This window comes from Emys orbicularis, chromosome 10 (assembly GCF_028017835.1).
Source record: "Emys orbicularis isolate rEmyOrb1 chromosome 10, rEmyOrb1.hap1, whole genome shotgun sequence".
Taxonomy (NCBI): domain Eukaryota; kingdom Metazoa; phylum Chordata; order Testudines; family Emydidae; genus Emys; species Emys orbicularis.
Genome location: NC_088692.1, coordinates 31,564,213 through 31,585,959, shown reverse-complemented (window position 1 = coordinate 31,585,959; position 21,747 = coordinate 31,564,213). Strand labels below are relative to the sequence as shown.

General features: G+C 44.0%; 1 protein-coding gene across 1 annotated transcript in view; it reads right to left on the bottom strand.

The window, feature by feature from the left end:
* WDR90 (WD repeat domain 90) overlaps positions 1 to 21,747 on the bottom strand; it is a 57,700-nt gene that overhangs the window by 19,889 nt on the left and 16,064 nt on the right. Inside the window, exons 9-24 of the mRNA XM_065412201.1 lie at positions 20,243 to 20,476; positions 19,947 to 20,009; positions 19,386 to 19,454; positions 18,517 to 18,627; positions 18,077 to 18,222; positions 17,890 to 17,947; positions 16,262 to 16,380; positions 15,045 to 15,206; positions 12,918 to 13,048; positions 5,461 to 5,577; positions 4,556 to 4,791; positions 3,689 to 3,828; positions 2,911 to 3,041; positions 1,554 to 1,684; positions 796 to 957; positions 124 to 252 (exon numbers count right to left, since the gene is read on the bottom strand). Coding sequence (XP_065268273.1) covers positions 124 to 252; positions 796 to 957; positions 1,554 to 1,684; positions 2,911 to 3,041; positions 3,689 to 3,828; positions 4,556 to 4,791; positions 5,461 to 5,577; positions 12,918 to 13,048; positions 15,045 to 15,206; positions 16,262 to 16,380; positions 17,890 to 17,947; positions 18,077 to 18,222; positions 18,517 to 18,627; positions 19,386 to 19,454; positions 19,947 to 20,009; positions 20,243 to 20,476 — 2,139 coding nt within the window. The remainder of the gene's footprint in view (positions 1 to 123; positions 253 to 795; positions 958 to 1,553; positions 1,685 to 2,910; positions 3,042 to 3,688; positions 3,829 to 4,555; positions 4,792 to 5,460; positions 5,578 to 12,917; positions 13,049 to 15,044; positions 15,207 to 16,261; positions 16,381 to 17,889; positions 17,948 to 18,076; positions 18,223 to 18,516; positions 18,628 to 19,385; positions 19,455 to 19,946; positions 20,010 to 20,242; positions 20,477 to 21,747) is intronic.

Sequence of the window (21,747 nt, the reverse complement as noted above, 5' to 3'; positions counted from 1 at the left end):
GGCCATTGGCAAATCCATGTGGAGGAGGTTAGCTGTACTATTGCTTTCTGCTCAGAAGAGCTAAGTAGCATTCATAGTGGAAAAGTGTAAGGCACCACTGATTTTTTCCCTTGAATCCAGTACCTGAAAATTGATGTCGAACCTCATCTGATAGTCCCACACTTTGACAACCCTGTCACCGGCCGTCAGCAGGTACCTGGCATCCTCACTCAGTGCCAATGAAGAACAGGATAGCTTGTGCACACGAGACACCTGTGAACAAGACAAGACATCATCACTGCTAGCTGAACCAGCTGTTTCCAGCTTGATCCGAGAGAGAAACATAAGGACAGACTGTCTAAGATGTCCAATTGGAAATGGGAGGAAAAGGGGTTTAAGCAAAGGAATACTTTTGCCCTCTTCTGATAAAAAAAGTTTCAAACAGTAAGAGAGAGGGAGCAAAGATGCCCAGCTGTTCCAGACATGGAAGGCCTGTGATTGCTTCCAATCCTACATCACTCTGTAACTATACACAGACTGCAAAGTTTGTTAGACACAACGAATCTGGATAAACGTGGTACTCTTCAGCCAGGTGACAAGAGTGTGAGGGAGCAAAGCAGGAGGGAACAGATTTATCCTCATCTGGGGAATAACCATATTAGCAATGTACTTCAGGTAACTCAGTTTTTCTTAGAAGCCTATGATTGCCAGGACTTCATCACGGAGTCCCATGTTCACATGTGTGCACTGTCAAGAGGTGTGGAAGCTGAGGGATATCCCAGAGACCACAGAGTATTCGCTTCACAAATTCCTTACCTCTCGGACCAAGCGCCCAGTTTTAGCATCAAGCACAAGGACCTTGTTGGAGGAAGTGGACACCAAGAGGTGGCCAACAGGCATGGGAGCAAAGCAGATTCTCAAAGCAGAGTCCAAGCTGGTGCTGTCCAAGTCCAGGATGCTGACGTCTATCCTCAGTAGCTATGAAACAAGAAGCTATTGAACACCAGCTTCCTGAAGTGAACAGTTCCACAGATGGCAGGGAATCCTAAGGAACTTCTTCACAATCTGAGGATATTTTTAGACCATTTCCCCCACTGCTTTATTGTCTGAGGCTGCTAGAGGAGGAGGAAAATGTACCTCACTCTCTTTCCCCAAGCTACCTGATTAAGTGATGGTTCTGGGCAGGCATTGTAAGTGGGCATTACTCAAGAAGACATTTCCTCAAAAAGGTACAGATGCTGTAAGATTCCCTATTGCTTTTCAGCAACTTCAGCTCTTGCTCCGTAAGGGCTGGATGTGATTGTGGAAGGAAGACAGCCTGATTTGGTGTTTCCATCCCACAGCAGCATCAAAAAGGAGGAAATCAAAATCACATCCCAAGTGTTTTCCACATGGCGAAGGACACGTAAAGGGGATATGTCAGATCCTATTTGGTGGAGTCTAGGGGTTCTCTAACTGTCTGGGAAGAAATCTCTTTTCCTTACCCTGCAAAGCATTCTGCAGTTGTGATGCCAGGAATGCCCTCCCTCCTACTCTATTCTCCCTTTGGATCAAGGCAACTTCCTTCCAGTTACCTCATCTAGAGAATGGGCATCCATAACGGTCACAGTGTACTTAGAGGGGCCCACAAAGGCGAGGAGACGTCCATCCCCACTAAGGGCCAAAGCGTTGGGACTATGCTCAGCATCTTGGGACACCACATTGCCTGGATATGACAAAACACAGGGTGAATGAGATAAACGGGAAGGAGAGAAAGCCTAAAGGGAGAGTGACTGATTATATACTGCAGCTGAGATAAAATTCATTCTATTAAGGTTTTAGAGGTTGTTCCTCTCTCTGAATCAGCACTGAGCCAGTACTCCAGCATGGTGCTAAAGGTCAATCTGTGCTGTGGAAGGTGCCAGACTTGAACAGCTATTATACACACATTAAAGACAGATCTGAATCAGAACATTCACACCAAGATCTGGAACAGCCCAAAATTTGGGGAGGCCTGGAAATGAGGTTGCAATTTGAGCAAATGGATTATATTTGAGGCACACACAGTACCACAGGGCAATATCAATGGAGGAAGTTGGATTTTATTGTAGTTTTTTTTTTTTTTTTAGTATAGGCAAGGGATTGTGACAAGGAGTTACTGCACATGGATCTCAGCAAGGGTTTAAACAGCTTAAATCCATAGAGAGAGAAATGGCTGCAAAAAAATGCAGTACAGTGAAGTAATTTTTAGTTAGTAGATGAACTCAAAGAATGTCTTTTATCATAAAAATCAAGATGACTGGTCTATATTTAGCCTATTGCTGAAAAAGGCCAGTCTAGATTTAAGATCATGTATTATTTCTGGGAGTGGGCAGGAAAAAAAGGGAGGCAGTATGGCTAGGGCACTGGCTTCAGATCAGAGCGTCAAGAAGCCCTGGGTGCTAGCCCCAGTTCTCACACTGGCATGTTGTGTGACCCTGGACAAGTCCCATCCTCTCTCTGTGCCTCTGCTTCCCCTCCCACCCTTTGTCTGTCTTGCCTGTTTAGACTGGAGGTTCTTTGGGGCAGGGGCCATCTCTCACTGCTTGTATGGTGCCTAACAGAATGGGGGCCCCCTACCTCAGTTGAGGCCTCTATGTGCTACTGTAATTCTGCTATCACTCTTTTTTTTTTTTTTTTTTAAAGTGTGCATTAAATCTGAAAGAGGATATACTTGCAATCTGAGCCCATCTGCAATGTTAAAATACATCAATCCAGTTACAAATCTTTGGAAACCAGAGTGACAATGAAATGTTAATATTGCTCTCACTGAGAGTCTGTTAACAGGCAAGAGAGAAATACAGCTAATTTGTCTCAAAAGGATCATAGGATGCCCTCTGAAAATTACTTCATGGAATTTTGAGCCTTTTAGCCCTGGAGACAATACCACAAAGAAGGATGCAGAACCCTTACCCAGAACTCTGAGGACGTGACTCTTCTGGGCTGCACAGTTATAAAGAGCCAGGGTCCCATGGGAGCAGGAACTGAACATCAAATTGCCATCTGGGGAGAAGGTCAGACCAGTGACTGCACCACGGTGCTGCCTATATAACACAGAAAACACGGGAGACAGTGGGGCAATAAAAGCAGAGCAGACTGATGTGAAGTACAGTGGGGGGTCCCTGGATTAGGAAGGAAATCAGAAACAATGTCAGGGACAGTCAGAAGCCCACCCTATTTTTCCCTGTCGTAGTATAGGACAGTTGGTTGTCTTTATTCCCAAGGGTGCTGGGGGAGACTAACCAACAAGTGCAGTGCTCTTGCTGCCAACAGCTTCCAGGATGACACAGCCACACACTGACATGTACTTTTGATCATTCTCCACTCCCCACCAAAAATGTTCTCAAGTGCATCCTGTCTGGTTGACCCCCAACACGCCTCCCCTATTCTTGGCCACCTCCCTCCACGATGGAGAGTCCCAGACAGGCCTGACTCTTAAAACAAACCCAAAACCACGCACCCCACAGCCATGACCCCACTAGACTTTTCCTCTCTGAAAACCAGCTCATTGTAACTCACGTGATGAGATGGCTAAGTCCTAAGGAATGTGCTCTTCCATTATGGCCCACCACTAAATGTTAGCTCCTGATATTTCACTCATGTGGATGGACATCTTATTTATACCATTGCCGTGACTCCCATCATTTAGATTTTTACATATGAATATACAATATCCATTTGTCAAACGTACTTGTGTTCCATGAGTAGATCAGAGGCAGTCAGGCTGAAGGTTCTCACCACTCCACTGCTGAACCCACATGCAAATATCTGTTGTGCAGGATGAAAGGCCACAGTACGTGGTATCTCATCAGAGGCAGTGAAGTCATATAGCTGTGGGAAAGGGACACACAGAAGCACTGCTTGGGGATATGCAAACCTGGCAGCAGTATGTGGCAGAATGAGATAACCCCATATCCCAGTTCCCCGTCACAAGCCTATCATTACAGTGAAGCTGTGTAACCCCTTGGGGCCTGATCCAAAGCTCAGTGAAATCAGTAGGAGTCTTTCTATGGACTTCAACGGGCTTGGGCTGCGGAGCTATAACACTGCATTGTAGACATTCAGGCTTGGGCTGGAGCCCAGGCACTGGGACCTTCCCCCCTTGCTGGGTCTCAGAGCCTGGTCCAGTCTGAGCCTGAGTGTTTACACTGCAATTTTACAGTCCTGCAGCCCAAGCCTAAGTCAGCTGACATGGGCCAGCCGTGAGGGTTTTATTGCAGTGTACACATACCCACAGAGACCTGATCATTATGGCCTAACATTAACCTACAATATTTAGTAGATGGAAGAAAAGCAAGTGGTATTTTAAATATTTGACTTTTGGAGCTAAAGCCAAACTACACTGAAAAATCTTGAACTTCATGCAGTAGTTCTGGAGGGATCTGTTGTTGTTTGGGGTAGATTTAAGTGATTTTAAAGTGAGATATGTTGCTAGCACCAGCTACAGTCAGTTGGAATAAACAAAGATTATGCAGACTTCCTTTTACAGCTCCGCCAGCAAAACTGAGTTTTGACTTCTACTACCTCTATCTTCATTAAGAAAGTGAGTTTACACTACCTGCTGCATGGACACAAGGTCCCAGATCCGGATGGTGTTATCCTGGGACACCGTAGCCATCTGCTTCCGGAGCCCATCCACAGAGAATGCCAGAACAGAGTCAGTGTGGGAGCGCATGAGGGTATTGTAGCCCCGGGACTGTACATCCAGGTAACCCAGGTTCCCAGTAGAGGTGGTGCACAGAACTTTGAGATTATCTGGACTGATGCTGACAGAGCTCACTGGACCTTCATGCTCTGGGGAAACAGATGTACCAGTTGATAAATTATCCCAGGACCCAAAAAAGTGGTAGATCTAGATCATAGCTAAGTGACCACCCTTTTATTTCTGCACTTTCATTTCTAAGTCCTGTACTTTCCTGAGTGCTCTGAGACTAACTTTTCTCAGGTTTTAGTCTAGCCACATAATCAAGCCAGTGTCATTTATAAAAAGTCTTTATTTTTCAGTGTCACTGCATTTCATTCCAGGATGGATGAAGAACTCCTGTGTTTCTCCCATAGATTTTAATTGGACAGATATGCAATAAGCATTAAGGACTAATGTTTACCTTACTCAGAAGACTCCTGTCATTCTCTAGAATTCCAGAAAAACAAGGACCACTCTTGAAGAGATAATCCCCAAGATTCATTCTGTACAGACTTATCTAACTTTTCACTGCAGGAGGTGGCAGTTACTACACACAAGGGTCTAGCCCACTGAGAGAGCACCATAAGAGAAGCCTAAGAATGAATTTCTGTTGCTCTTCACAAGAGCCCAGGTTTGGGAATGGATCAGAAGAGCAGTGTAGTGGAACCCTAGGCTGCATTCCCTTTTTCCTCCAGGAAAGCTTTGGCCCCATAGGGCTAGGTTGATATGAATGCAGAATTGGGTGGGGAATGAGTGAGAGAGATCTATGGTCTACTCACCAGCCTCCAAGAAGACTGCCGAGAAATCCAGCGGCCACAGCCGCACGTAGCCATCCTCTGAGGCTGTGGCACAGAAGGTAGAGGAGACGCTAATACTGTTTATAGCAATCCCAGGGCCTGAAAGGACAAACATTACCAATTAGCACAATGTAAGGAACCAAAAAATTATCAGACTGGATCAGACCAATGATCCATCTAGTCCAATGCTGAGCGATTCAGTAGCAGTTATGGGATAAGTTGTCCCCAGGGAAAATAAGAACGTCCATACTGGGTCAGACCAAAGGTCCATCTTGCCCAGTATCCTGTCTTCCGACTGTGGCCAATGCCAGGTGCCCCAGAGGGAATGAACAGAACAGGTAATCATCAAGTGATCCATTCCCTGTCGCCCATTCCCAGCCTCTGGCAAATAGAGGTTAGGGACACCGTCCCTGCCCATCTTGGCTAATAGCCATTGATAGACCTATCCTCCATGAATTTATCCACTTCTTTTTTGAACACCTTCTCCTAACCTCCAATTGCTAGATGATGGATCATGCCCCAAATCAGAAGGGCTTTTATTACAACCAGAACTCTTGTTCATATTTAATATTACTATTATAACGGTGGGTATCCTTGTTATCCATAGAAACGTCCAATCACTTTTCAAAGACTGCCATACTCCTGGCCTTAACAATACATCATGGCAATGAGAGTCACAGGCTAATGGTGTGAAAAAGTGTTTCCTTTATCTTTTCGAATTGGTTCATCTATGGAGGGAGAAACAAGAGAGAATAAAGAGAAAGAGGAGAGAGGGAAAGGGGGTGGGAATGTAGCAAAGGAGACTGTGTGCGTTAAGAAATGGCTAAAACATCCAATGCTTACGACTATATCAATGAAGTCTAGTCTAATCAAAAGCACTGGGAGCCAGACCCTAACCCTAACCCTAATACAACTTGTGACCGTGATCAAGTCTTAAATTCCACGCCTCAGTTTCCCCATATATAAAATGGGAATGATATCTACCCTCCTCAAAAAGTGGTTGGGAAGCCTAATTAATATACATTTGTAAAGCATTATAAAGTGAAAATGGCAGGGATCATGGTGATAGTGGGGTCTATTAGAGATCACCAAATCAGGAAGAGGAGATGAATGAGGCATTTCTAGGACAAACAACAGAAATATCTAAATCACAAGACCTGCTAGTAATGGGGGACTTTTCCAACAGATGTCTGAGTAGTTAAAGTAATACACCAAAACAGAATTTCCAATGAGTTCATGGAATGTATTGGGGACAAATTCTTGTTTCAGAAAGTGGAGGAAGTAACCAGAGTGACAGCCATTTTAGATTTGATTCTGACCAAGAGGGAGAAACTAGTTGCAAATCAGAAGGCGGAATGCAGTTTGGATGAAAGTGACCATGAAATGATATCTTTCATTATTCTAAATACAGGAATGAGTGAGAGCAGCAGGATAAGGATAATGGTGTGATGTTGCACTCCATATGTTTTATGGAAATATGCCTATGAGTGTAAATATAATGTAACTGGAATATGCTTTATGCAAAAGGTCTCTTGTAAGGTATCATTACAAAGCTTATAATCTACTGAGTGTGTTCAACCTATTTGTATGAATGTATCATTCTTGTACCTGAAGCTAGAAATATGAAGTATTACTCTGAAGTCCTATTGTAATTATGCAAAGTGTGGGACATTAATGGTGGCTTGGAATCTTGATGGCTCCCATTAACTAGGACAATCTGTTTACTTGCAAACCTTCCTGGGGACGTGCAGGCCAGCCCTGGAAGAATGAAGGCTGGAGTCTCACAGGACATGTGACCATGTCACACGATACTGGAATCCATCTTAAACCTGGTGCTTTTCCATTCAGAAGGAGGGGTGGGGACCCAGAGAGACAAAAGATTCCCGCCTTGGACCAAAGCTATAAAAGGGGGTGGAACAGAACAAAGGGGGCTGACAGTCATGAGAAATACTCTAGTTACCACCTGAGCTGGAACTAACAAGGACTGTACCAGGGGAAAGAATTGGGCCCAGACTAGGAAGGAGTCTAGTCTGTGAAAGAAGCTTATCGGAACATCTCTGAGGGTTTACCTGTATTCAGTTTCTTAATGTATTAGGCTTAGACTTGCGTGTTTTGTTTTATTTTGCTTGGTAACTTACTTTGTTCTGTCTGCTATTACTTGAAACCACTTAAATCCTACTTTTTATACTTAATAAAATCACTTTTGTTTATTAATAAGCCCAGTGATTAATACCTGGGGGAGCAAACAGCTGTGCATATCTCTCTATCACTGTTATAGAGGGCAGACAATTTATGAGTTTACCCTGTATAAGCTTTATACAGAGTAAAACTAATTTATTTGGGGTTTGGATCCCATTGGGAACTAGAAAAAGAACAAGGAGTACTTGTGGCACCTTAGAGACTAACAAATTTATTTGAGCATAAGCTTTCGTGGGCTAAAACCCACTTCATCGGATGCATGCAGTGGAAAATACAGTAAGAAGATATATATACACACACAGAGGACATGAAAAAATGGATGTTGCCATTCTAACTATAACGAGAGTAATCATTTGAAGTGGGCTATTATCAGCAGGAGAAAAAAAAATTTTGTAGTGATAATCAGGATGGCCCATTTCCAACAGTTGACAAGGTGAGTAACAGTAGGGGAAAAAAATTAGCATGGGGAAATAGGTTTTACTTTACATTGGGAACTGGGGGTGCTGGAGATAGGTAACCTGCTGAGTGGTTTTCAGTTAAAGCCTGCAGCTTCAGGGGCATGGTTCAGACCTGGGTCTTTGTTGCAGCAGGCTAACGTGTCTGGCTCAACAAGGCAGGGTTCTGGAGTCCCAAGCTGTCAGGGAAAACGTGCTCAGAGGTAATTTCAGCACCTCAGGTGACAGTCCCAAGGGGGTCTCTGTGACCAAACCCGTCACAAATGGACTTCAAAAAAGCAGACTTTAACAGATTCAGAGAATTGGTAGGTAAGGTTCCATGGGAAGAAAATCTAAGGTATAAAGGAGTTCACAAGTCCTGGCAGTTTCTCAAGGAGTCAGTATTAAAGGCACAACCACAAAGTATCCCAAACTGAAGGAAAGATAGGAACAATAGTAGGAGGCCAATCTGGCTGCATCAGGAGCTATTTAATGAACTAAAAATTAAAAAGGAATCCTACAAAAAGTGGAAACATGGATGAACTGCTAAAGAGGAGTACAAAAGAACAGCACTAGCATGTAGGGACTAAACAGAAAGGCTAAGGCACAAATTGAGTTACACTTAGCAAGGGACATAAAAGGAAAGAAGAAGAGGTGCTATAAATATGTTAGGAGCAAGAGAAAGATGAAGGAAAGTGCAGGTCCTCTGCTTAGCGGGGAAGGAGAGCTAATAACTGATGACAAGAAGTAGGCTGAGGTGTTTAATGCCTATTTTGCTTCAGTCTTCACTAAAAAGGTTAATAATTACCAAATACTCAACATGATTAAAATTAAAAAGGGGGAAAGAATGCAAACCAAAATAGGGAAAGAACAGGTTAAGGAACATTTAGATAAGTTAGGTGTACTCAAGTCAGCACAGCCTGATGAAATTCACCTTAAGCCGGGTATTAAAGGAATTAGTTGAAGCAATCTCAGAACCATTAGCAATTCTCTTCAAACACTCCTGGAGGATGGGTGAGGTCCCAGAGGACTGGAGAAGGGCCAATGAGTACTTATCTTTAAAAAGGGGAACAAAGTCAAAGAGGATCTCGGGAATTATAGACCAGTCAATCTAACTTTGATACATGGAAAGATACTGGAACAAATTATAAAACAAACAATTTATAAGCACCTAGCGCATAATAGTGTTATGGAATGACAACTTGGATTTGTCAAGAACAAATCATGCTAAACCAACCTAATTTCCTTCTTTGACAGGGTTACTAGCCTAGTAAATGGAGGGGAAGCAATAGACGTGATATATCTTTATTTTCTTAAGGCTTTTGACACAGTCCTACATGACATTCTCATAAGCAAACTGGGCAAATGTGGTCTAGATAAATTACTATAAAGGTGGGTGAACAACTGGTTGAAAGACTGTACTCAGAGTAGGTATCAGTTGTTCACTGTCAAACTGGGAGGGAGTATCTAGTGAGATCCTGAAGAGGCCAGTCCTGGGTCGGGTATTGTTCAATATTTTCATTAACAGCTTGGATAACAGAGTGGAGAGTATGCTTATAAAATATACGGATGACACCAAGCTCGGAGGCATATGGAGGTCAGGATTAGAATTCAAAACGACCTTGACAAATTGGAGAATTGGTCTGAAATCAACAAGATGAAAGTCCATAAAGACAAGTGGGAAGGGAAAATCAAATGCATTAATACAAACTGGGGAATAACTGGCTAGGTGGTAGTACTGCTGAAAAGGATCTGGGGACTATAGTGAATCACAAACTGAATCTGAGTCAACAATGTGATGCAGTTACAAAAGAGTCAAATATCATTCTGGGATATATTAACAGGATATTAGCCTTTTTTTGCAACTGCATCACAGGAGTGTTGTATGTAAGACATGGTAGGTAATTGTCCTGCTCTACTTGGGACTGATGAGGCCTGACCTCAAGTACTTTATCTAATTCTGGGTGCCACATTTTAGGAAAGATGTGGATAAACTGAAGCGAGCCCAGAGGACAGCAACAAAAACAATAAAAGGTTTAGAAAACCTGCCCAGTGAGGAAAGATTAAAAAAACTGGGCATATTTCGTTTTGAGAAAAGAAGACTGAGGGGGGACCTGATAACAGTCTTCAAATAAGTTAAGGGCTGTTATAAAGAGGATGGTGATCAATTGTCCTCTATGTCCACTGAAGGTAGGACAAAAAGAAATGGGTTTAATCTGCAGCAAGGAAGATTTAGGTTAGATATTAGGGAAAACTTTCTAACTATAAGGGTAGTTAAATTGTGGACAAAGCTTCCAAGGGAGGTTGTGGAATTACCATTTTTGGAGGATTTTAAGACCAGGCTAGATAAACACCTGTAAGGGATGGCCTAGGTTTATTTGGTCCTGCCTTAGTGCAGAGGGCTGAACTTGATAACCTCTTGAAGTCCCTTCTGGCCCTACATGTCTATAATTCTATAAAATAAAGCACATTATGTGCTGTCTTATAATATGAGTAGCAGTAGCACTTGAAAACAAATTCTAAGTAGTTATATTAGCAATACAAGACTTGCTGAAAGTCATAATACTTTGACTTCTATAGCATTAAAGAATTCTAAATACTGTTGAGATTTTGCTCACCAATGAAAGAACAGGCCAGTTGTTTTATTTTGTATGTTTAGCTTTTTACATGCTACTGGGCACAGGATTCCTATTGGTTGATTAAAACATTGTTTTATGTTACTAAAAAAAGGATGTTTATTCTAAACATTCATCACTTAAAACACCAAAATTCTTCTTAAGATGGTACTTAGCCATGCCAAGTCAGATTATTTTTGGTAGGAAGTTTGTCACCACTGATCTGATCAAAACCAGTCATCTGTGTTAGGCAGAGCATTGCTTTATTTTCAAAGAATTTGCTTAATTTCAACTTCAATCCCTCTGTGATAAATGGGGGGGAGGTGGAAGCTCCCTTTTATGGGCACCCTGCCAGTCAGTAGCTATAAAATCCTCCTTAGCAGCTGTACCCTACTTGCCTTAACTGTAAAGTGTTAAGAGAAGCTTAACCTGAGTTGGCACCTGACCAGGGGAACCAACAGGGAGGCTGTACCCTTTCAAATTGGAAAAACTGCTGGGTTTGGGTTTTTTTTTCTTTGTCTCTTAGGCTGGACAGAGGTGAAGGCAGCAACAAGCTGTAAGCTTTAAGCCAGGTATGGGAAACCTTCAGCATCATACCTAGAAGCTCCTCATTTGGAACCCCAGATATGTAAGTAGCACTGGAAAAGTTAAGACAGATGCGATTAGGAACCTTTTTGGTTGTTTTGGTTTGTGGATTCCTCTGTGCTAACCCCAGGTGCTTTTGTTTTGCTTGTAACCTTTAAGATGAACCCCAAGAAAGTTATTTTTTGTGTTTAATCCCTAAAGCCTGAGTTTTCAGATGTGTTTCTTTCTTTTTTAATAAAATTTACCTTTTTTTAAAGAATCCTTTGATTCCAAAGTCCTTAGACAAGGGGTTGGTCTGTGCTCACATTGCTAAGGCAACTGGTTGGTATTTTATTCTGAAGCCTCCCCAGGAAAGGGGGTGAAGAGGCTTGGGGGGATAGGGATTCCAAGTGACCCTTCCCTGAATATTTGTGAAAAATCATTTGGTGGTGGCAGCAATATCTGTCCAAGGCAGAAGACTGTGCCTTGGAAGAGTTTTATCCTAATAAAGAAGATAAGCTTAGGGGGTCTTTCATGCAGGTCCCCACATCTCTACCCCAGAATTCAGATTTGGGGGGTATATCGTGACACCCTCTAATAGATTTTACCTTAATTATTTAATGAGGCCGCTCCACTCTTACTGTCTTCACAAGCAAAACTTTTCCCTCCCAGCTGAATTTATTTACACTCATTGTTTTTAATTCAGCCCCTACGGCCAAAGTTCCAAAGGCCTCCATCCGCCCTCCAAATCTGCACACCTACACTTCTGCATATATGCTTTCTGGAGCATGAGGTTTTACATGAGCAAAACCTCAGATGTGAATGTGCATGAAAAATCATATAGATACTCAACTGCTCGGTTTACATACATAAGTACAGCTTGTGTATCCACATGAGATTTTGCATATGCAAAAATCTTTAGGACTCAAAAAATACATGTGCAAAAACTAACGCACACACATTTAAAGACTGCTTCTGAAAATGTGCCCCTATTGTCCAGTAAAAAGAGCATTTCCCATCATATTATAATCTTTAAATAGTTATACACAGTTACAATCCTTTCTCCCAAATCCAGATTCTTCAGATTCATAGATTAAGGACAGGAGGGACTATCAGATCACTTAGTCTGACCTGCTGTATAACACAGCCAGAGAATTGCATCCCGTTACTCCAGCACTGAGCCCAATAGGCTGGGATTATGTAAATTAATATGGGTATATGGGTAATAGAATCATAGGGTTAGAAGGGACTGCAAGGGTCATTTAATCTAACCCCAAAATAGGGTACATTTGGGTTAAATATAGTCTTGCTTTCTCCCCCTTCAATGCATAGGAGATTTCACTGGAGAAGAAACTGGCTGAAGCCCCACCTGTGCTCCCCAAAACCTTACTACTAGTGTGATGTCAGATTATCTCAGCCTACAGATGATCCCCTGCAATTCTGCCTATTTTGCACCTAGTATTATGAAACTTGGGTCCTAGGTTTGCTTCTGTCTGGTGTTCCCTCACAGGGCTCTTCCTTCAAACTCAGGGGACAATTTCAGTAAAAACATTTCTAGTGAAAGTTCATAATGTAGCATGTCCTACTTCCTCTTGGTCATCTATCCATCTCCCACCAAAGCCCATACCCGAGTTGAAGGTTTGTTTCTCCCGTCGGTGAGAGTGCTGAATCTGAGAAGGCAGGAGGCGCCGGGCATTTCTGATAGTGAAGTTCTTGTAGTCAATTTCCAAGATGTGGCCGCTCTTGCTGCAAACAAAGCTGAAAGGGAAAGGACACCACCATTAGACACCAGTGACCACAATGGGAACTTCAGAGACATTGTTTGGCAGAAGAACTGTATTCTGCATTTTGTTTCAGTGTTAACTTTACACCACACTTTTGTAAACAAGCCTGGAATAACTTTAAACATGCTGTTTGTCTAATAACTTTAGCAATTCTAGTTCGTAATGCAGTGATAGCTTGACTGGATGACAGGATTCAAGCATTTGATTTTCAGCAGGAGCTAACTTGGGAATCTATAATTGGTAGATGGAGTTAGACCTCTCCATCCTTCTTTTCCTTTCCCCTTTGAAAGAGCAATTTAGAAAAAAATCTCAAGAGTTAATTCAGCCAATATAAAAGATAAGGGAAAAAGCAAAACTAGTGAGCCTTGAGTCTGTAAGTGCCTAGTTAGTCACAAAAATGATCTTCAGTTATCCTGTATATCTATATAAACTATAGACTTCAGACTCGGAAGTCTGGAAACAACTGAAAATTTTAATCAGGATGCGGCTACTTCTGACTCGGAGATCATATTTTTTCCTTTGTGAAGAAATAAAAAGAAATAAACTCTACCAGCCTGTTATGGAGGAATCATTAGAAAGATTTCCCCCCGCCCCATCTTTTCTAATTTGGGAGGAAAAAATAGAAGTAAAGAGGAAGAGACGTGCATCCCAAAGTGTAGCAAAACTTAAAAGAAAATATACGAACGTTGGATTATTATTATTTCTATTATTGTAGGACACAGACCCCTCCACCAAGGATCAGTAAGGAGGATTGCGGACTCTCAGGTATCCATCCCAAAACCAGCTGAAGACTAAAGATGGAAGTATTACTAACCTGTACCAGAAGGAGATTAGGATCAGTTTGCAGAAACAAGATCTCTGGCAACTTTTGCCCAATACCTCTTTCACTAGCTCAGACTGAGAAATGGATGTAACCATAAGCCATGACCCTATGGGAAATAACGGGGTTCCAGGCACGTTTGGCACAATTGCTATCCTGAACTGAATTGAAATAAATGGAGCCAGAGAGGCTTCACAGAAATGAGCCCTGGAAATCAAAGCCACATTTGCTTATGTTTAATGGAAGTGACTGTTAAACTTTTGGAGGGAAATAAATTGGAATAATTCAGGAAAATTATTATTGCTTCAGATAAATTGTGCTGGAAAGGCAAAGATTTTCCCCATATAGGAGATCTGGATGTAAAATGTACAAATAAGATGAATGCATGATTTTGGGGAAGGCTTTTCATTTCTGAGTTTTGAACTTTTTGTTCACAATATTGGTAGATAGTTTAGTTTGTGATTAAATACATTAAATTTTATTCATGTATACAGTGCCTTTGATCCAAAGCACTGAATAAAACATTAGAGGAAAGTGATTTTTCCCACGGCACATCCATCAACCAGAAACGAAGCAATACTGGGCAATCTACACCCACAGGGCTCAGCCCACAGAGGGAAGGTGAAAATTAACAGACCTGGCAATTCTGTGTTTTTGGAATATCGCTCTGGTAGCAAGAGTCTTGGTTGAGTGATTAAGCTGAAGTATAAAAAAGTCACGGGGAATGTTATTACACCACACCCCTCCCACTGCCAAATGAACATTAACAGCAAATCCATGGGCAGATTTTCACTGAGGACGTGACTGGTGAAATATGCCATTTCTTGTGCAACTCTACAAGGGATTTTAAGCTTCTTTTAGGATCTGAAGTATTAGAAAGGAGGGGAATAAAGGGTAGGCTGGCTCTGTAGGGCACCTTTGTTTCTGCAGAGAGAATGCAGACAAAGGACTGTAGAATGCTCAAGTTAAGGACAGGGATGAGCAAGTCAAAACCACAACTGTTCAACCTTTTCCCTATGCTTACTAATCTAAAGCTCAATATGCTAGTGCAGACAGCTCCCAGGGACAAAGGCAGACTGAATCACAGTGTCCCTAAAAAATTAATTTAAGGAAAGTGATTTAAGGAAAGAAAAAGTGGCTCCATCCTTACAGTGTCCGGTCCTCAGGTTCCCGCTCAGCGGAATGCCCTTTCTCAAAGGCCAGGTCGGTGAACTCCAAGGAATGGTACTCCCCCAAATTCACTGGGCACGAGCGCAGCGCTCCACTCCGCACTCGCCACAGCCTCACATTATCTCTGCCGCACGACACCATCCTGTTACACGAGAGGCTGAGTAAGGAACCAGGGAGGACTCACTCTGTACTGACAAAAGGCCTGCTCCCTGAAAGCAGCTGAAATGGACACACTGCCACCAGGGGAAAGAAGAGGAAGGCTAACAGCAGCTTCCTTCCAGAAGTACCTTTTGTCTGCAAGCTGGAACTCCAGCAATGCAGTGAGCTTCCTCCCAGCAATGCCTTAATACAGAAATAGTCAATTATTTTTTGTCAAGGCTCAAATTTCTTGGTCAAGATATAGTCAAGTCCAGACTCCAGAGAAAATAGTAAAAAAATAATAACAATAATGATAATAAGTAAATAAAAAGATTTAGGGGTCCGTTCACGTGTCTGGCGTCCGGATCTGGTCCATGGTCCACCTACTGACTACCCCAGCCTTCATCTAGGTCAGGGGTGGGCAAACTTTTTGGCCCGAGGGCCACATTGGGGAATAGAAATTGTATGGCGGGCCATGAATGCTCACAAAATTGGGGTTGGGGTGCGGGACGGGATGCAGGCTCTGGGGTGGGGCTGGGGATGAAATGTTTGGGGTGCAGGAGGGTGCTCTGGGCTGGGCTCGAGGGGTTTGGTGAGCGGGTGGGGGATCAGAGGTGGGGCAGGGTGTTGTGGTGTGGGGAGAGGCTCAGGAGGTGCAGGCTCCAAGTGGCGCTTACCTCAAGCGGCTCCCAGAAGCAGTGGCACGTTCCTTCTCTGGCTCTTACGCAGAGGCTCTGCACGCTGCCCCATCCGCAGGCACTGCCCCTGCAGCTCCCATTGGAGCGCGTAGGAGCCAGAGCGGGGCCATGCTGTGGCTTCTGGGAGCCGTATGGTGTGGCCCCTGACCCAGCGCCCCGGCCGGAGCGCCAGAGCGGGGCCGAGCCGTGTGGTGCGGCCCCGACCCAGCGTCCCAGCTGGAGTAGGGTCAAGCCATGTGGTGCAGCTCACGGGCTGGCTTAAAATGGCTCGCGGTCCAGATCCGGCCCGTGGGCCATAGTTTGCCCATCCCTGATCTAGGCTGTTTTACCTTATTCTCATATTCACCTATTTGCACATTACCTGGTGTCATCAAAAAAAGCAATCTTCAAGGTTTGGATGTCCACATCTGTGTGAGCTTTGGCCAACACAACCACCTCTCCGCCCTGGTTCACCTGAGCAGTATTCCACACCACCACCATCTGCAGAGATAGGACAGCAAGAGTAGAACTGCTGGAAACATAACACCAAGGTGGCCTTAGACCATACAAGCAATGGAGAAGATTGCTAGCCTTCCCACAGCAGGTGAAACCCCAGATACTGCTCCCAATTGCCAGTATGCTGGTATTGTGCACTGGGGCTTTTATCCACATTGCTGTGAACAGAGTGGAGAAAAATCTCTCACAGAAAGATTCAGGACAACCCCAGAGAGCCTGGTGATTTTCATTTTAATAGGCTAGTCTGTCTGATAATCAGTTTCCCTACCTGCAGGGTTGCCTGGACAAGGCTTGAATCTGGGACTAAGATACAGTACTTGCAAACGGAGAAAGAATGGAACCCAGTGTGTAATTAATTACAGGGAGTGCTAGAGCAGCAAAGGAGTGTAAGAGTAGGAGCTAGTAGAACTGTAGAGGAATGTGCTCAGCACCTTCAGAAGGAAATGCCTTGTGTCAACTTGTAGCGACCCCTGTAGGATGTAAGTGGAACCAAAACTGCTCCAAAGGCAGTCCCACCCATTCATTAACTGTGACGTTAGTTAATAAACTATGGGAAACAGGGAAGTTCTTGAGATTCAGCATGAACAGGCTTCCACACCAACAAAAAGCCATGACTAGCTACAGAACCAGGATTTACTCAGTAGAATTTGGAGTACTTGTGGCACCTTAGAGACTAACAAATTTATTTGGGCATAAGCTTTCGTGGGCTAAAACCCCAAATAAATTTGTTAGTCTCTAAGGTGCCACAAGTACTCCTCGTTCTTTTTGCTGATACAGACTAACATAGCTACCACTCTGAAACCTGTCAGTAGAATTTGTGATTCGGGGAGGTGTGTGTTCACAGATTTATAAATATCAAGTAAGGAAATAAATATTCAAATATTTTCTAACCAGTTTGGTGATAAGAGGATTTCACATGATCTACACTGAATGGTATTGCCTAAGGACATTTAAGGAAACTAGCATCTAGTCACTGTGTCTTGGAAGGGACGCATGATTGGTTCTATGTGTAGAGTAATTGCACATTCCAGGAGAAAAACAAACATCATTATCAGGGGGTAGGCATGTTAGTCTGTATCCACAAAAACAACGAGGAGTCCGGTGGCACCTTAAAGACTAAGGCTTGGTCTACACTTACCCCCCAATTCGAACTAAGGTACGCAATTTCAGCTACGTGAATAACGTAGCTGAAGTTCGAAGTACCTTAGTTCGAACTTACCTCGGTCCACACGCGGCAGGCAGGCTCCCCCGTCGACTCCGCGGTACTCCTCTCGTCTAGCTGGAGTACCGCAGTCGACGGCGAGCACTTCCTGGTTCGACTTATCGCGTCCAGACAAGACGCGATAAGTCGAACCCAGAACTTCGATTCCCAGCCGCCGAACTAGCGGCTGGGTGTAGACATACCCTAACAGATTTATTTGGGCATAAGCTTTCGTGGGCAAAAAACCCACTGGGTAAGTGGAACCCAAATAGCCCAAGAGCTTTATTACTTACTGTTTTGCCATGTCCATCTTTCCCAATGCCACAGAGAACAGCTCCACTGTAGGAAAGGCTGCAAGAGGAGAAAACTCAGGCTAAAATGAAGTATCCTACACCTTGCCTGGATCTCAATGGGAAAAATTAAAAGCCCACTCTCAACTCCTCCCCGACACACACTGCCCAAAACATGCCTGCAGTGTACCTGAGGGACGAGACTGAATGGACGTGGGTTTTAAACATGGATAGGCATTTCCCCTTCTGAAAATCCCAAAGCCGCACCATACTCAGGTGACCCATCTGTGAAGAAGCCAGCAATGTGCTGTTTCCATTAAATGCCAATGCCGATACCTGCAGGAAACATCATGTTAGTGAAAATAACCCCCAGCTTCTGGGAGAGGCTAGAACTGGAGTAGCTGAAACTCCCACTGTTGTCGATCCAACATCATTCCTTAGAATGACTCTTGCTAGGAGCTGGAGTTCTTGTAACTTCCCCCCTAGCCAGTGAGCTGATACAATTCCCTAGAATGAACCAGGCTTGGGATAGGAGTAGTCTCATGTTTTCTCACACATCAAATACTTGCAGTTGTTGCATATTCTCTGTGGGGTTGTCATATCTGTTTATGCAAAGAAATCCACTTTTACCTTATCTGTATGTCCAATGAAGAACCTTTGCTCTCCAGTTTCAATCTGCATGGTTATTATAATAGCATGACAGGGGTAAACCACTGCAGAGCTGTTCTTAGTCCACAGAGCCTGCAGGACAAAGGCAAGAATCAGAGTAAGGGCAGAAGAGAGGATACTACAAAGGTGACCCAGTCTACAAACTGAGAGGAGAGCCCCCCTGTGCTTGCACAGATGGATGTGCATAGAATTAAGATATGCAGATATTTGGAAATCTGGTGCAAATATGCAGGTGTGTGTTATCTAGATGACTGCTGTTCCACACAAAAATAGATGCAAATTTATAACCATCAAAGGAAAACTGAGTGGTCAGCTTATAGTACATCCCAATTAATTCAGCTGATCTTCCATCCAAGTCATGTTTAACATCATATATGCAATATATAAGGGAACAATCCTTTGTTCACAGGAAATGGACTAGATGACCCAACAGGATTTTTTTTTTTTAAACTCTAACATTGATCATTAAGAGGATGGTTGGAAGAATCAGAATGCAATACCACAGGAGGACAAACTAACATAGCAGCCTAAGGCACCAATGCATTTTTGGATTCCAAAGAAATTCTAGATGTGTGATACACTGATCAGTTTGGAATCTGTAACAAGATTTGGCAAGGGGCACATGATTTCAGAATTTTACTGGGGCAAATTCCGTGTATGGAAATGAGCTTTTCACCCCAAAAAATTTGTAGTCGAAAGAAACCGGGTGGGGTGATTTCCAAAGACAAAGGGAGTTAAGCATGAAAGTCAAAGGCCCTTTGTGCCTTTGAAAATCTCCCCCATAGTCAATGTATTGCAACTACATTCTTAAAAGCTTCTTCGTTACTGACCCATTTGGTGCTGTAACCCCCAAAGCCAATAATTGTCCTCAGCTTCAGGATTGGATCCGGTAAGAGTCTCTGAAAGAAGAAGATATTGTCAAAAGTACCAGCCTGAATAAAGCATGTGAGCCCTAAACTGTACCAGCACCAACTGCAAATTACATCCCAGTGATCTACCAAGTTCCCTCTGCCCCACATTAATCTGTGTCCCTCTGGATGGGTTTCATGTTTCTCCCTGAAGTGAGAGGGCTGTCTCTCTACCTTAACTTCTTCACATTAAGGGAGGAGTTTATTCAGTAGGTAATTATCATTAAAGGAAATCCAAAAGGAAGTGAGAGCAGGAATCGACTGAAGTCTTGTTTTCAGGAGCTCCATCTCCTCCAGGAATAGAAGCACCAAAGCCCACAGTGGACAGTGCTAAATGGAATAATCTCAGCAATGGAATGACTTGGTTAACCTGAATTACCTTTCCAAGAGGGCAGCCACGTCCTCCCCATGGTTACATACAAATGTCATGAAAATTCAAGGGAGCATCTGTAAAGATGGAAAGGGGGAAATCTTTTTTCTTACCCTGAAGGGAGATGCTTTCTTGCTGGAGAGCACCTCTGGTCCAGTAATCTTTGTGTACGCAGTCTGGGCAAATCAATACATAGGTGTTATTTGTTAAATGCCAACAGCATGATCATCTCTGTACAAGACACATTGTTCTTCTAATGAAAGCATCATGCATTCTCAGAGCCACCACGGGGGCAGACTTGGGGGAAGAGTTAAGAAGATTCTGTACAAGTTAGAGACGGGATGTGGAGCTACACAGAGGATAACCAATAAGGTCAGGTTGTCAGAGTCCAGCGGTGCTCCTCACTTACCTCATCTGAGCTAATGCCAATAGCATGGATGGCGACATCACCCATTCTGTGAGCATATACATGAATACCACCATCAGTTGTTGCATGTAACGGTACAGTGGAATCCCCAGCAGCTTGTAGTCCTTCTGCCCTGCTGAACTCCTGATCCCCAGAGTACACTTCTTCCAGAGGCCCAGAGGTTGCTAAGTGAACCTCGGGGATGCTCTTTGTAACTAGGGGAGACCAGCGAGGCATCTGAGAAAGAGTAAACAAATGACAACAGATCAGGCCTACCCCACAGCTCCCTACGATTGCTGTGATTGGAGAGAAAGGGAGAAATTAGTTTTGTTTTTTGACTGACTTTTATTCAGCCACCTAAAACTCAAGACATCCAACATGTCAAAAACCTTCAGGTGTGCCAAGTGATCAGGGCCGGCTCTAGGTTTTTTGCTGCCCCAAGCAAAAAAATTTTTGGCTGTCCCCCACCCCAGCCCTGGGCTCTCCCCTTCCCTCCCCCGCAACTGCACCTTCCTGCCGCCCCAGCCCTGGGTCACTGGTAACTCGCTTCCAGGGCGGGTCATTCAGCAGGAATTTTGGATGTGCGGCGAACAGCAGAGGCTAACAGAGGGAGTTTGCCTGGGAGCTGTCCGAGAGGAGGTACGCTAAGTGCTGCATTAGGGGGGCTGTGTTGGTGAGTATCTGAGTGTCTGCTGCTGGGACAGTTGGTCAGTTTGACCGTGTGCTTGATTGCTTGCTTGTTTGTTTGAAAAGTGTGAATTGGGAGTGCTTTGTTCCAGGTGGGCCTTCAGTGGGCCTGACTGGTATATAAGGGCAGTCAGCAGCGAACCAGCTGAGCGGCGAACAGCAGAGGCTAACAGAGGGAGTTCGCCTGGAGAGAGCTCACTGAGGCTTTCATCTACAGGTTTCTTTGAGTAGTTCCTGCAACAGCCGAGGAAGCTCTTAAGAGGACAGGGATATGGAAGGTGAGCGATCAGCTGTTGTAACCTGCACAGGTTGTGCCATGTTTGTCTTTCTTCCACAGGACAGAAGCGACTTTGTCTGTACAAAGTGCAAGCTGGTCTCCATATTGGAAGAGAAGGTTCGAGGGCTGGAGAAACGAATATCAACACTGCGTTGCATAAGGGAAAATGAAGATTTCCTGGACAGACGTCAGAAGATGCTTCTACGGCCACAATGTTCTGAAGATTCAGAGCAGGCGCAGCAGGGACAGAAGGATTGTGAAGAGGTTTGGCAGCATGTGACCTCCAGAAGGAGAAAGAGGAGCGTCCATGCACCAGCTATGGAGATACAGGTGAGAAATCGTTTCCATGTTCTCTCCACAGGTACTAATGCGGAGAGTGGACTAGATGACCCATCTGAGGGAAGGGAGCAGAAGGAGACTCCACCGACTGGAAGGCAAAAGATGCACTGTCCTAGGGATGGGGGTTCCACGACCACCACTCCCAAGAGGAGGAGGAGGGTGGTGGTGGTCGGGGATTCCCTCTATCTGCCGCCCCGACCGGGAA